The sequence below is a fragment of the Erpetoichthys calabaricus genome, chromosome 12, assembly GCF_900747795.2.
Source record: "Erpetoichthys calabaricus chromosome 12, fErpCal1.3, whole genome shotgun sequence".
In the NCBI taxonomy this organism is placed as follows: domain Eukaryota; kingdom Metazoa; phylum Chordata; class Cladistia; order Polypteriformes; family Polypteridae; genus Erpetoichthys; species Erpetoichthys calabaricus.
This window is the reverse complement of record NC_041405.2, coordinates 6,004,013-6,019,159: the sequence shown is the minus strand read 5'-3', so window position 1 is coordinate 6,019,159 and position 15,147 is coordinate 6,004,013. Positions and strand designations below refer to the sequence as shown.

The window sequence follows — 15,147 nt, the reverse complement described above, 5'->3', positions numbered from 1 at the left end:
CAGCTGTTTGTGAGGAGGAGGACTGGGGAGATTTCTTACTTCAAATTCCATGTTCCAGCAGCCAAATTCACTTAACATCTCTCCTGCTAAAGATTCCATTGCTTTTTGTAGATTTTTTCCAAACTCTGCAGCATTCACTTCATAACCAAACTTAGCTATGTCTGCTTTATCTTTCTGAATAACCATTTGCAATTCTAGCTCTGAGATCAGTTTTTGTAGAAACTCTTCTGCAGTGTCCAGATTCATTGTTAAGATATCAGACAAGGTCATCGTAACTGTGCTACAAAGATCATGTACCATCTCCTCTGCCAGTGACAAAATCCGTACTTTACCATTCATTACAGTTCTGCAATATTCATTTGCTTGCTTCTCTAGCCAATCAAGTGCGTATTCATCATAATCTGTGATAAAGTTCTTGTAAGCATCAAAGCTGTCTCTTTTGTAAACGTCTATTAGAAGGGTGAGCTGGAAGTAACTGATATTTTCAAAAATGTAAGGTGTCCACTTCTCCCTCATATTTGTGGTGACCTGTTTTGAGAGCTGCCGCAAGACCGTGCCCTCCAGAGATGGCTTCAGACACAAAGAACAGAAGCGTTTTGCTAACTTTTGACTGAGATCTCCTTCCTGGAAGAGGTCTTTGAGAATCTCACAGTATGCAGCCTTCTCTTCTTCAAGTCTGGCCAGTATATTATTCTTTTGAATAAATCTGTTATGCATTTCCTGAAACTGACGTTCAGCAATCGCACAAATATGAAGTTTCAGGTCAACACAGAACTGGTCAGTGAGCTTTCTCTTTTCATCATAAAATTTCTCGATTTCTTTATCAATGACCACTATTACACCACTGCAGTAATTTTTGTCATAATCGGTGTCTTTATCGACCAGCTCTTCAATATATTTTTTACATTGTTTTATGATGGAATTAGCAGTTTCCTGAACATTTGCCATTTTGGCTCCTGATACTGAATAGAAACCATATGTACTTAACATTTTACTGTGCACTGGAAGAACTTTGAACTCATCACCTCCTGTTGAATAATGCTCTCCATCTTTCAGTTTGCACTTTAAATCCTTCCTCTGACTAGCATCATTCAGAAGGCATTTTTCCATATCCTGGTGAACATCCACTTTATCCTCCGGACATTTGAAGAAACAGACGGTTTCTTTCCACATCTCATCAAATATCTGAGTTAGCTCTCTATCAGAAAGTTCTTTCTTCTCTTCTTTGCACTTCTTCAGTAGTTTCTTTACTCTGGTTTGAATGTTTTTGTCACATTCTTTATGGATTTTACGAAAACTATCCTGCCTTTTCAAGTTTTCAACAAATCCTTCACACTTTTTAATGCTGTCATCTTTAAGCTGCTGGCAGGTGGTTTTAATGTTGGTCTCAAAATAGTGCTTGCGATTTTCTATAAACTGTTTATTATCTATATCCTTCTTAAAATAACTCTGGAGATTATCAAGAGCTTTGTCCTCCTGCTCTTGCCGCAACTCCTCGACTTCTATTGATAATTTTGAAAGGAGGTCATCTGGCTCCTCACAGTTCTTAATTTTCACTTCCTCCCTTTCCCACCATTCCATGAACCTCTGCTGTATCTCCCATATCCAGTTTCGATAGTGAGTGTCAAGTTTAGCAAATGCAGCCGCCTCAAGACTGTTCTGGAAACTGAATAAAAAGTCTTCTGATTTCACAGCAACAGAAACATCTTCCATCCACTTAACAAAGTCTGAAATTGTTGAAGGCTTTTGTTTCTTTTTCTGCTCTTTGATATAATTGAGGAGCTCTTTTTTGAGTTGAAATACGCTTTCACTGTAACCAACATTTACCGCTGCCATTGGTGGAACGCCATGCCAGAGGCCAGCTATATATTTATTTGCACTGCCCGGGTCACACTGAATCACATCAGAGAATTCACAGTAGACGCCTTCTTTCTTTTCCTGTTTTGCCGCAGCTTGAGTAACAGCATTCAGTCTGTTCAGAAGCTGAGTGGTGCCAAGCAAATTCATTTCCTTAGCAGAAATGTCAGCAACGTTCTGGTGGATAAAGTAAATGCTGGGCTTCTTTCCTGTTTCTTTCATCCTTATTAATGCATGGATGACAATCTGCAGAACGTCTTGCATTTCGGCACTGGACTCAGATGCCAGATTTACTAGTGTGATATCACTTAATGCAGCTATCATGGTGGCCATTTCATTGTCACGTTCATAGTTGTCAGTCAGAGACATTAATTCCTGAGACTTTAATCCCTCTGTGTCGATCACCATGATGTAATCACATCCAAGTTCTGGCTTAACATCTGGGTCCACGTGGATCAGCTGCATAAAGGCCCCCTGTGTGCACCTTCCAGCACTGACGGCAAACTGAAGGCCGAAGAGGGTGTTGAGAAGAGTGGATTTCCCTGAGCTTTGCACTCCCAGTACAGAAAGGACAAATATGCGAGTGTCTGGGTGTGTTCTTTTGTTCACTTCATTCAGAATGTCAGACACCCACCTCATGGGTATGTTACAGACGTTGCCATCAATGAGTTCCACTGGGAAGCCAGCAAGCAGTATTTCTGCAACTGTGGCAGGCAAGTGGTGCAGGTCCTCTTTTAATCTGGAATCACACATAAGGAAAGCCTCATAAATCTGCCCGATTTCACGCAAAAAATGTTCCAGCCCAAGAGAGCTGCTTGTTAGCTTTTCAAGGAGTTGATTTTGCTCATTTAGGTCCTTGTCTGCCATTTTTAGCTGTTCTCGCAGTTCAGGTAGAGCTGTTGATGAGAGAGAGTCCAGCTTCAGCTTCATCCACTGCAGAAAGAAGAGCTGCTCCTCCTTGGCACAGCCCAGGATTGTTTCCACAAATATTTTCATTGCAGGTGTAATGTCATTTTTATATTTTAAACGAATCTGCTTCTTTTTCTCATTTAATTCCCTAGAATAGTCTAGTGTGTTCTTGCAACCAATATCTTTTAATCGCAGACTTTCTTTTTCAATTTTTGAATACTCTTGCCAAGCTGGCCCTTGAAATGGGAACATCACTTGTTTGAATTCTGTGATATTGTGACAACTTAAGTCAGCAAGAACCTCCTCTGCCTTCTTTCGTCCACCCTGACATGGACCATAGTCTTCATCCACTTCAAATCCATGTTCCCGTGCAAACCTGGACATTTCTTCTAGACTCATGCAGTTTTGTTCTGAAGCCTGTATGTTGGTTATCTTTGAATGTACCTCAGAGACATATTCATTTTTATTTTTCTTCATCCGCAGCAAAATTTGACTTGCTTTCATATTGTATGTTGAATTTAAATGGACAAGCCTTTGCTTGATTGCAGCCATCTTGTCTGTTTGTGGGTTTAGCAACAGAAACAATTTTACCTTTGAAGTTAGGTTGGCAATCATTTCCTCCTCTTCATCTCCAATGTTGTCCACAAAAACAAACAGCACAGATGATACACTTGCAAGTAGCTTAACATGCATGGGAAAAGACATAGCATCACCTCGGAGATTCATAATTGCAAAAGGAACATGGAAAACATCAAGATTTTCATTTCCACTTGGCAAATACCAGCTAAGCTCAACCAAACCATTGGAAATCTGCCTACTGATTTCTCCACCTTCCATTTCTGAATGTACAAAGAAACTGTGAGAATTATGAGAAGTGCTCAAAAGACAATTGAGGAAGGCTGACTTTGAAGACTGAAGCTTTCCAAATCTGATAAATGTCACTGTGTGCATTGGGTGTGTTGCTATGCCCTGTTCAATAGTACAACTGGATCCATTGAGTGACTTCTGGTGCCATTTTTTCACAATAGATCTCAGTCCCCAGAGGAGAAATAAACCCTGTTTCCCACAACTTGGAAGCAGTATGGGCACAGCATATTGGCACATTGACATTTTTAAAGCAAGCTCCTGCTGCACAAACATGTCAGAACACATGAACACAGCCAGTATCACATCCAGTGGGTTGAGCACAGTAAGGTTTTCTGATTCAGTTAGAAACAAGTCTTCCAGATCTCTTTCAGAAGGCTGTGTTTGCGATGCTAATTTAGCAGATGTTTCACCTTCTTCACATTTCACTTTGATAGCATCTGAATGCACCATTGTTAACTTTTGAATAAAATACCAGGGTACATCACTGAATCTTGAAGGTCTGCTTGAGAGCAAAGTGAGTGAACCCACCATCTTAATGTCAGTAATGGAGAGCTTTGTTTCACAGTATTTTTCTAAATCTAGACATTCTATAATGTTGTTTTTCTTCACCACTCTTTGTTGCTGTATTTGAGGTGCTTTGTGTTTAGATTGAAAAACCAGCTGCACAATTTCATTTGATTTCCTCTGCCACATCTCTTTTCTGACACTGTTCTCTTCCCTAATTGATGTGATATTTTCTAACAGCCCCTTATAATCCTGGTTTACGTTTCCATTTGCATCAAGGACCACTTTATGAAGTGTAGGACACAGGTCTGGTCCCATCTCTTCCACCAAAGCTTTTAGAAGACCTGTCATCTCCTCTCTTTTGTCAGGTGAATTCAAATCCTCCCCAGCACCAGTTAGAGCTGTTACAAAGACAAGAGTCTGAATTTGTTCATTTGTCTCGTGCTCATCTAGATAGCTGCCAAGTTTTTGGAATCTCTCGGCAATTGATTGCCACTCACTTTGTGATAGTCCCTTCTTCTGAAGAACCTCACCACTTGCAATATAAGGGTAAAAAAGAGCAGTGATTAGAGGCTTAAGGGATTGCTGACCTATCCCTTCAACAAGTTCCTTGAGCCTCAGAAGCAAAATGCAGGCAACATACATGAACATCTCCTGGGCACCTTTTTTTTGAGGATCAACTTCAGAAGCCTGTTTTCGGATTTTGGAAAATAGGAGCTTTACACTTTGGAAGCTTTCAAGCTCTCCTGGAATTGACTGAGATAAGTATTTTGTAATTATGGACAGAACTACATCGATACCCGGAAAGCTTGACCTGTCTGACATGGGGTGCTTCCCAAATAGATTGAGCACCTGCTCTAATAGGGCAGTCTTATGGGATGATGTCAATTGTGAGTTTTCAATGCTGTATGCTAGCCATTTAAGAAACGCTTGCATGTCCTTGTTACAGATAACATTTTGGTACCAATAATAGTCAGAATCTGTGCCCTGGAGCATTTTCACTTGAAAGTATGCTTTCAGGCATTCAGTAATGTACTCTGTGCACTTCTCACTGAAGGTTTCACTAAAATTCCCAGTCCATTCTTTAGCTCTTTCAAGTATATCATGAACAATCGTTTCTGCTTTCATCAGACTCTCCACTTCAAGGCCCCTATCTTCTAAGCCGGTTTCTTTTTCCCAGTATCTTTTGATTGTGTTGGCTACTTTTTCATAGTCTTTAAAATCTTCCCTGTGGTTCCATACCATAATAGTCCACATGGGAATAAAATGATGTTGACGCCCACGGTCAATCAGCTTCCAGGATCTGCTTGTGGACAAGAGTTCAGCTCGCCAGTGGTCCAGTGAGGGTGAGTCTGATGGCCCACCCTCTGTCTGAAAATAGAATGTCAGATTTTTCAGAATGTGCTCATCATACTTGCTAACAAGTTGATTTTCATATGTTGATGGATCCTTGGAAAGATTCGTGTTATGCAAGAAATAATCCTCCCCATCTATTATTTCCTCCACCAGCTGCCTCTGCATTTCTATCTCCTCTTCTGAGAATTGAGTACTTTCTACTTTCATCCAGGTAGCCCCTCCAAATGTGCATGTTGTGTTGGCATGTGAGCCATACTTTTTCAAGATTGTCTTGCATTGCTTGTTTTGCTCTTCTCCGATTAGTGATTCCAGCTTCTTCAGGTCAGTTATCACTGTGCTAGAAAGAAAGAGGTTGTGCCACGTGAAGGTGCATGTTGCAACTGGGATGAAACATCTCTTCCACTCACACATGTATGACATATCTTCCTCCTTTGTGGAACCTGACCTGAGGTCCTCATAATAGGAAGGAGAACTAGCAGCGTCTAAATCTGCTACCATTTCCTGATAAACGCTGTATCCTCCATTCTCAATCAGCTTGGCAGCCATTTGTTCCTGGGTGTGAGAGTCAAAAAATTTAAACAAATCAAATGCTTCATTTTCATGATATGACCACCTGCATTTGTTGGGTACATTTATCATTTTTAATCGTCTCTTCAATAGGTGTTCAGGCTTGCCTGTCAAAAAAATTCCCTGGAGTGCCAGTCCATCAGATGAGCCTTCCAGCACTTCAGTCCATGTTTCAGGAGATTCAGTCAGATCAATGGCATGTTCATTCCCGTGTGGAAGTGGCATGCTGATTTTTCGGTATTTTACTTTGATCTGACTCAACTTCAAACATGTGACTTTATTACCTGTGGATTTAAAAGGATGCCACTGTCATCTCCAAAAGAGATTCAAAGAGCTTTACAAAATTCCATTTCTCTTTCAGTGTACTTTGCTCAAAATTGATCATTTTTACTGCCTTCTCACATAATTAACCATGATCTGCTTACATTCAATCAAACATCTATTCATCATATCCACCCATTTACATTACAAGCTTTTTAAAAGTCAAGAAAATAAACCTTATCCTGAAAGCAGCACGTGCTAAACAGAAACCTACCCTAGACAGGACATCTATCAATCACTGGTCAATGTTCATTAACAATAGAAGAATTGTGAATTACGAATTGAAGCGTCAAATATCCATAGCGGGAGGAAGACATCGATATAGTAGGCCCAGTGTAAACATCACACATTGTATGAGTGTGCTAGGCAGAAATCATAGAAGGTCCCAAGCATTTTTTTCTTTTATATCCATCTATTACACCATTAGATTTTCCTTCAATAAAGTGAGGTGATCCCTATTACAAGGCATATGTGCTGACTGCATGAGTAAGCAGCAGAAATTAGTTAGAAAAGGAACTGGGAGGTAAATCAAAGTAATCAAATTAACAACCATAAAATTGTAATAGAGAAGTCAATAAATAAATAACTGAGGCTCAATATGTGTAATAAAAATTCAAGTGAAACAAAGAGGGCAAACATTCAAAAACCAACAAACATGTAACCAGAGCCAAAACAGTATTCTTAAATTGTAGTCAGAAAGCTGAGCCATAATTTGTTAATCAGAATTTTTTAAAGAAAACAGGGAATAATTGAAGATTTGAGCTACATCCAATCAAGCACAACATTACGTGACTTTTACACACCAAAGCCTTCCAGTTGACCTTTCCTAGCAATTACATAGCAACTTGCATAAAGGGAGCTGTAAAAAGCGGACAGATCACAATTGTCTTTTGTGCTTCTGTTGTTATCTTCACTACAGTAAATCATTCGGATTAGATCTATTCATACCCTGTGGATTAGTTTTCACTCGATACGTGTTCTTGTCCTGTGCCAGCTTGTTTGTGTGTTTTTCGTCTGGCTTGGAAGTTGTTGTCTATAGGGCACAGTCTGGTCATCTGTAAATCATCATCAGACATTCAGGAGCACAGCAAGATAATCTTTTTCAGAAGGCTGCTCACTGGGGACATTACATCTATCCATGTTTGTGTCTGTGAAACTGGACTGTGGTTTGGACTGTGTTGTGAGTGTTGCTGGTAATTCTTACTTATTTGAATACATCATTAAAACATATCAAACACTAAACAGATTCCTTGACCTCCAAAACCCCTAAAACAAGGTCTACATATTTTTTGACATTAAGGGGAATTTATAAAAAAATTCATAAAACCAAAACCTGATCATAAGAATGCATATAGTACCATCTGCAGCGATCCTGATTGTAGCTTGCTGCCATCTTATATACCGGCAGATCTCTGATGTCACAAGTCACAACTTTTAGCATTGCAAAGAAGCAATAACTCGGCGTTGCTATCAACAAAACACTCAAAATGGTGGCATGTAAAGGATAACAAAATAATGATGAAAATTAAGCAAAAGCTCAAAATTTAAATTCTTTCTAAAAGACTTTTGTGGTGCTTTTTTCAATTAGTGCTAACTAGTCTGTCTGTGTGTGTGTGTGTGTGTGTGTGTGTGTGTGTGTACGCTCTTGACTTTGATTTTAGATTATGTTTTGGTACACTATCGTCGGACATCCCAGCGTTAGACCTTGAACAATTCTCCAGTCTTGATCTTTGTTTTCATCCGTCCCCTGTGCTTCTTTTCAGTATTTACTGTCAACTCTGCCATTCAACACAATGTGGATTTTGAAAAACAAATCTTCTTTGTAGTCTTCAAGTCTTTACAGTAGGTAGCCAGGAATCTTTGATTGTTATTTTCAACTTTGAGTTTTGGTTTACAGTTAGGTCTAGGAGTATTTGGACAATGACACAATTTTCATAGTTTTGGCTCTGTATGCCACAATAATGAATTTGAAATGATGAAATCGTTACATGATTGAAGAGTAGGCTTTCAGTATTAAGTCAAAGGACTAGCAAAAATATTGTATGCATGGTTTAGGAATGACAGCTGTTTTTATACATGGTCCCCCCATTTCATTGGGGCTCAAAAGTATTTGGACAATTGACTGACAAGCTGTTCCATAGCCATGTGTGAGCAGGTCCCTCATTATTTTATTAACAATTAAGCAGGTAATAGGTGTGGAATTGTTTCTAAGTATTGAATTTGCATTTGGAAGTTGTCACTGTGCATACTTAATATGAGGTCCAAAGAGGTGTCCATGCGCTGGATGATCACAAAATTCTTTCTTCGGCAAAGTATAACCCCTTCACAATGTTTAGCCACACCAAGAATACTCTTTGTGAGGTAGATCTATCATTGCCAAAGTCTACAATCAAGAGAAGATTTCATGAAAGTCAAGACAGAGGGTGAAAACCACAGGTAAACCTTAAGCACAGGAAAGACAGATTAGACTTTACCAGAAAGTACTTTTAAAAACCAGTCCAGTTTTGGAACAGTTTTCTTTGGATAAAGGAAATGAAGATCAATATGCACCAGAATTATGGATAGAGAAGAATATAGAGCAGAGAAGGATCGGATCATGATCTGTGAAACATGGTGGAGGCAGTGTTATGGCCTGATCATGCATGGCTTCCAATGGATGAATTCTGAAGTGAACAGGGTGCTATATGTCTGCTCAGATCCAGACAAATGCTGAAAAACCGGTAGGACAAGGATTCATAGTACAGATGGATAAATAGACAAAACAAAGTGAAAACAAACCAAGTGCTTTTCAACGCACAGAAGTGGGATATTCTTCAATGACCAAGTCAATCAAGTGATCTCAACCTAACTGGACATGCATGTCACTTACTGAAGACAAAACTGGCTCTTGAAGACAGCCTGGCAAAGCATCAATAGAGGTTAAGCCTGGCACTTAGAGATGGCTGTGGGTTCAGACTTCAGGCAGTCATTGACTTTCAACCAGGTATTGAAAATTATCATTATATTTATGATTGTTAGTTTGTACAAATACTTTTGAGCCCTGAAAGCAGGGGGGACCATGTACAAAATGGCTGTCTTTTCTAAATGGCACGTACAGTTTTAGTTGAAGGGGTTTAACAAAAACATTGTAAGTCTACATTTCAATACTTCAATCACATCTTGATTGCTTCATTTCAGATTCATTGTGTTGATTCACTGAGCCCAGTTTATGAAAATGGTATCACTGTCCAAATACTAATGGATTTACTGTAACTGTATGTATTGTGCCTTGGCGTAATAATTTCCAGTTTTTAGACCTTCATTTATGCATGTAAACAGCTCTTCCTGAATGAGAAACCAGTCTATTGTTGATTAACACAGTACCTTTACACATGGAGAAGATCCGCTTTTACAGCCACCAATTCTATAATGTTTCTTTCCCTCCTTCCAGTCCTCCAGTGAGTTTCGCCTTCTGCCTCCTGACTCAACTGGAGGAGTCAGATGGGTCTTTGCCAGAGGAGCACTGCCTTTTATTGTACTGGGGGAGAAATTGTTTTGGACAGGCAATTTCTCCTTGTCCATCAACTATGGCCTCCTGGCCAGGCTGGTTGAGGACACCTTACTTGGCCGGAAAACAATAGTGGATGGACAGAGGGAAATTTTCTATCCTAAAAAATGCCTGTACGTCCAGCTTGGCACCTACACTATGTAAACAAACAACAAAAAAAAAAATTCTAAAATAAATGATGTAGTGGATTACCTTGAAAATGGAGCAAGAAGTCAATTGTTTTTAAATTACTCTTAAAAGAAATTTAGAAAATATGATCTTTTTCAAACCTTTATTTTAGGATTGACATTCTTACATTTTGTTGCAGTCTCAAATATAGTTGAATTTGTAGCATGTAATAATGTTCAATTTGTAAATAATTTTCAAAATGCAAAAAATATAACTATTAACAATGAGAAGCTTTTTATGAACTTTCATGCTGAAATTAATATTAGTTCCAAAATATATTAAGGGTCTGAAGTACAAATACACATGAAAAGTAAAAGTGAAAGAATTGTAGTTGTACAAAACACATTCCTGAATGACATACATAACATTTTCTAACTAAGGGAACGCGTGCTTCTTAAACAGTTAGTCACACCCTGTTGACACAATTTCTTGTTTTGTTCTAGGTCTCACCCCTGTGCAAACAATCATCCTTTTTTAAACATGTCAAAAAGAAAAAAAATCAAAGTTGCCAGTAAAAGCCATGCATGACATGACATTCCTGTGTTTTGAAGCTGAAACAAGGTGTTGGACCAAATCTTCAATTGCAAGCCAACTGACTGATTTCATTCCATTTTATTAATTAATCAGACAAAGGTTCACACCCTTTGCTGAACTACGTGCTTAATTAGGGGTGATGTTTTATTTCTTTTCCCACACCCACATTTCACAAATTCAGATTTTCACATATTGCCTTGTTTTGTGATTTGTTCCCTGTTGGTCTGCAATTCAAGTGCTGACTGAGTCCACTGTCTGGGCAGTTGGATATGCTTATATATGCCTTAAAATAGGCGGATGTCCTGTTCTGTCCTATACTGCTACTCCAGTGTTATTTATTTGTTTTCCTGCACTCACCTGTGGCATACATTCGCTACTGATAAACAGTTCATGTTTATAGACTGTTGTCAATTGATGCCAGAGTTGTTTCTTAAGCTATAGTATTTTAATTTGTGTCACCTGGTGTCTCCCAGAAGCACAAGACTACTTAACTGACCATACATAATCTGCATCTGCATCCATGTTTAACGATGGCACTTCCAACAGTATAACACTGTCTTTCAGACACCTGATTTTTCCATGCAGAACTGCACCTATTTCCATGCTTTCATAGTCTACCAAGGCCGCATATAATGCAAGCAGCTATGGCACAGCTGCCAAGCAATAGGCGAAATACCCCGTGATAATCCGGTTGTCCAGATGGTACTCAATTGTGGGTTTTAACACTAAAATGCAACTCTCTCGCACAGCGGAACATATATACAATGCTGAATCGCATATGCTAAGATCTTAAAAGGACTAATCGCCACATAAACGAATACGCAGTCTGCAGACGAAAGCCACGCCCTCTCATACTTCTGACCAGAATAGCGCAGACTCGGCCACTTTCCGAACGCACGCGCAATTCTGTGCGCGAGAGCAGAAGCCACCAGTCTCGCTCTCCGCAAACTTTTAGCTATGATTCCCTCGTCTGCGACGTTTACATTATTCTGTTCGGTTCTTTTAAAGAGTAAATCCAAAAACTGACCAACAGAACCCACGTAAATTAACAGTTGGTCTTACCATCGAGTTTAAGGCATTGTTAATTTACAGATATGCTTTCGGAAAGCTAACCCCCTGGTCAGAGTAGACTACAAACAGCACTGCAAAAACACATAACATTAAGGGTAAGGCTGGGTAAAATAAAAAGACTCCTCCTAACAATGTACTTCTTGCGAATTCTTATTTGAGCTTATTTGATCACACTCCCAATGTTGGGCACTGAGTGTTTTTTTTTTTAACACCATGATGTATTTTTCAAATTCATTTTCACAGACACCCTACAGGTTTGATTTTGAAGTTTTTAGAATATTTCGGACCCCCGTATTTCGTACCTTGTCGCCAACCCCTGCATTGCAGAATGCTTATTGTACTTGGTTCACAATATTATGTGCTTGTAATATGCGTCCCGTATTTTATAAACGTAATTTAAATTCCATTAGTGGACATTGAACTTTACTGTACGTAAAAATTGCCATGAGTACACACTCACATTTCTAGTTGCCTTTTTCTCATTTATCTTATTTCACAAGCGCACGTACTTCCATCAGAATATCGAATATTTCAATGTGATAAATTATTACTTATAAAATGAAATATTAATTTGCCACACGTACAACATATAAAGTGAAAGTATAATGTGCAAGTCAACAGAAAAACAAGAAAAATGAGAAGTCATTTGAAATGCCTTTCAGCCGAGAAATTAGCATATACCTGCTAACAGCAAAGCCACCAAATGTCCACGGCGAAAGCTCGTATATGTTTTGTTTTTTCCCCACATTAGTCGACAGCGTAAAGATGCATTGTGCCGTTTGCAATGCAGAGGACGGATATTTTCAATAAATATCACATAATTTATTTTTCGAGTTCCCGTGCGCTTTGCCCTCCTTCCTTTTTAGGACCTCGAAAACTAGCCTAATAAAACGCGTGTGTGTCGAAACCTTGATTTATAATTGCGCGGGGATGGAACTGAAGAAGAAGTCTAACAATCCAAACAACCTTTTGTCGTGTCAAAAGGAGCACGAACGAGTGTAGACACACTTGATCCGCTGTTTGCAACTCGGGACATTGGGTGCATCTATAAAATAAATACATTTGTCCATCGTGTAACACGTTTTTCTCAGTTCATTGTTTCGGAGAACAAGTGAGCAGCCAACCCACGCAAACTATGGTTCCGCGCCGCCTCTACACTACATTTATTTTTGCAAATCGTGTAAATACCTTCTGTTCAAGCATTGTTGAGAATATTTACAATTAGATATATAGATAGATAGATAGATATGAAAGGTACTGTAAAATAAATAGGAATGACACTTGAGCGTGGGAAATGCGCTACATAAATAAAATGCATTATTATTAGATGTGAAACGCACTATATGATACATAGATAATACTTGCCCCCAAGGGAAAATCTAAATTTTACAGAAACTCCAATAAATAAAATATAAGTGAGCACACCAAAGTCTAACTTCCACTAATTACTTGCCTTTTAATGAATCCTCTTCTCGAGATTTTATAAACCGGCAAAAGTCTATTTATAAGATGACAATCTGAAAAAAGAAAACGGACAACTGCATAATCAGAAATGATTCAAGTTATTATTATTTGTAACAAAAATATATAACAAGAATGTTTTCGGAAGTCATCCTGCAAGATTTATGCTTAAATTACCTTTGCTGACTCCAGCACTTCTTACTGCATCTGATAGACGACCACAAAGCACATCTTCAGCTCCTTCGGAAAAGGCCGGCTGCAAGTGAAAGCTTGGTGGTTCTGCTTGTTAGGGACCTTCGGAGGAACGCCCCATCACAGCGGTGTGAAACGCAACAACCCCCGCCCTTCTGGGTGCAGGCTCGGTGGGAATTTTCTTTTTCTTTCTTTTTTTCTTTCTTTCAGCTGTCTGATTTGATTCCCTTTAAAATACCAGTAAGCAATTGTGTCACAAAAGGTTTTAGGCAAATGTATATTTTTAATGTTATAGTAATTTAAATCTTAGGAGTGCTTATTTGACCCTAACATGCATTAAAGTCAAACTACATCATGTGGCAAAATACATTTTCAGCTTCAAAAATTGTTAAGACAATAATTCAAATTAAGTAGCTTAGTATTTTTCAGTTCATCCATTCATTTTTCTCCAGTTTCTGGATTTGTGTCTATCCAGGCAGCAATCAGGACCAACAACAATACCAGTCCATTGCAGGGTACAATTATGTGTATTTGATAGTGTTATATATTGTTGAAATAAATGGACCACGCAATGTAGTCAGTTCTTCCTTACTTTATTCACTCCTCCTCGTTCCCCTTCTTTTCCTCACAGCGACCTCTACCTCCAGACTGATTACATCAATATCCCACAGATAGTCATTGCCAGTTTACAGTGGATAACGACTCCTTAACCACATATCTTTGGACTCTTAACCCACTTTATTCTCTTTTTGTTTAATTATTTGTTGTATTTTGTCAACTGCTCTGAGGGGACATGGAAGTAAGAATTTCATTGTACTCGGTATACATGACAACAAACTTGACTTGAATATACTATAGAGTATATAGAGAACAGGATTCCATGATCCTGACATGTCTGCTATTTTGCATGACATATATATGAATATGGCAGCAAATCCATCCATACATTTTCCAACCTGCTGAATCCAAACACAGGGTCATGGGGGTCTGCTGGAGCCAATCCCAGCCAACACAGGGCACAAGGCAGGAACCAATCCTGGGCAGGGTGCCAACCCACCGCAGATGGCAGCAAATGAATATTTATTTTGCTGAAGATTATGAAGCCCTACCCATGCTATTAAGGTATACAGTATGTCAAATAATCAATGCTGACTTTAGTGGCAAGCCAAAACCTTTTATAAAACTTCACCACAAGTTTCACCTGGAATGAAAGCAATCAACATGGTTTACATTTCTTGTTCTGTTGTTATGTTGTCTCTACCCAAATACCATACAAAACATTTTTAACATGCTGAACCTGCTTAAAACTGAATGTGAGTTTAATCTGCTTAGATTAGTTTGACTGGGCAGCTGTGGCCAAAATGAAGTGCACTGCTGCACACCAGGGGCATTATTAAAATAACATATTGGAAACTAGATATACTGAACACATTTTTAAGCAAACTTACATATTTTCTGAAAATGTTATTTCAATATATATCTGCAGTATTACACTCTATAGAGAGTGCTCACACCCTTTAACAATTTTTCAATTTTATAGCTTGAGAGTAACTCACAGAAATTTTTTTACTCTTATTTACACAGTGTAACACATAACCTCTACAAACAACATAAATATAACAATATAAATATAGTTTGTTTTGCATCTGTATGAATATTGATTTATGCAGGACTAAAGAACAAAGTGCAGCTTAGGACAAAATATTTCATTTACTGTTATAAGGATATAAATCTGATCCTAGAAAATCCAACTATATTACTACTGTGGCCACTAGTGGGCATTGCAGACCTCC

At 38.6% G+C, this 15,147-nt stretch overlaps 2 protein-coding genes across 2 annotated transcripts in view; one reads left to right on the top strand and one right to left on the bottom strand.

Moving 5' to 3' along the window:
* Nucleotides 1-6,420, bottom strand: part of LOC114661778 (interferon-induced very large GTPase 1-like) — a 62,226-nt gene extending 55,806 nt beyond the window's left edge. Inside the window, exon 1 of the mRNA XM_051934705.1 lies at nucleotides 1,586-6,420. Coding sequence (XP_051790665.1) covers nucleotides 1,586-6,285 — 4,700 coding nt within the window. The 5' untranslated portion in view covers nucleotides 6,286-6,420. The remainder of the gene's footprint in view (nucleotides 1-1,585) is intronic.
* The window catches only part of cfap119 (cilia and flagella associated protein 119), a 77,515-nt gene that overhangs the window by 26,274 nt on the left and 36,094 nt on the right, over nucleotides 1-15,147 (top strand). The window lies entirely within an intron of this gene.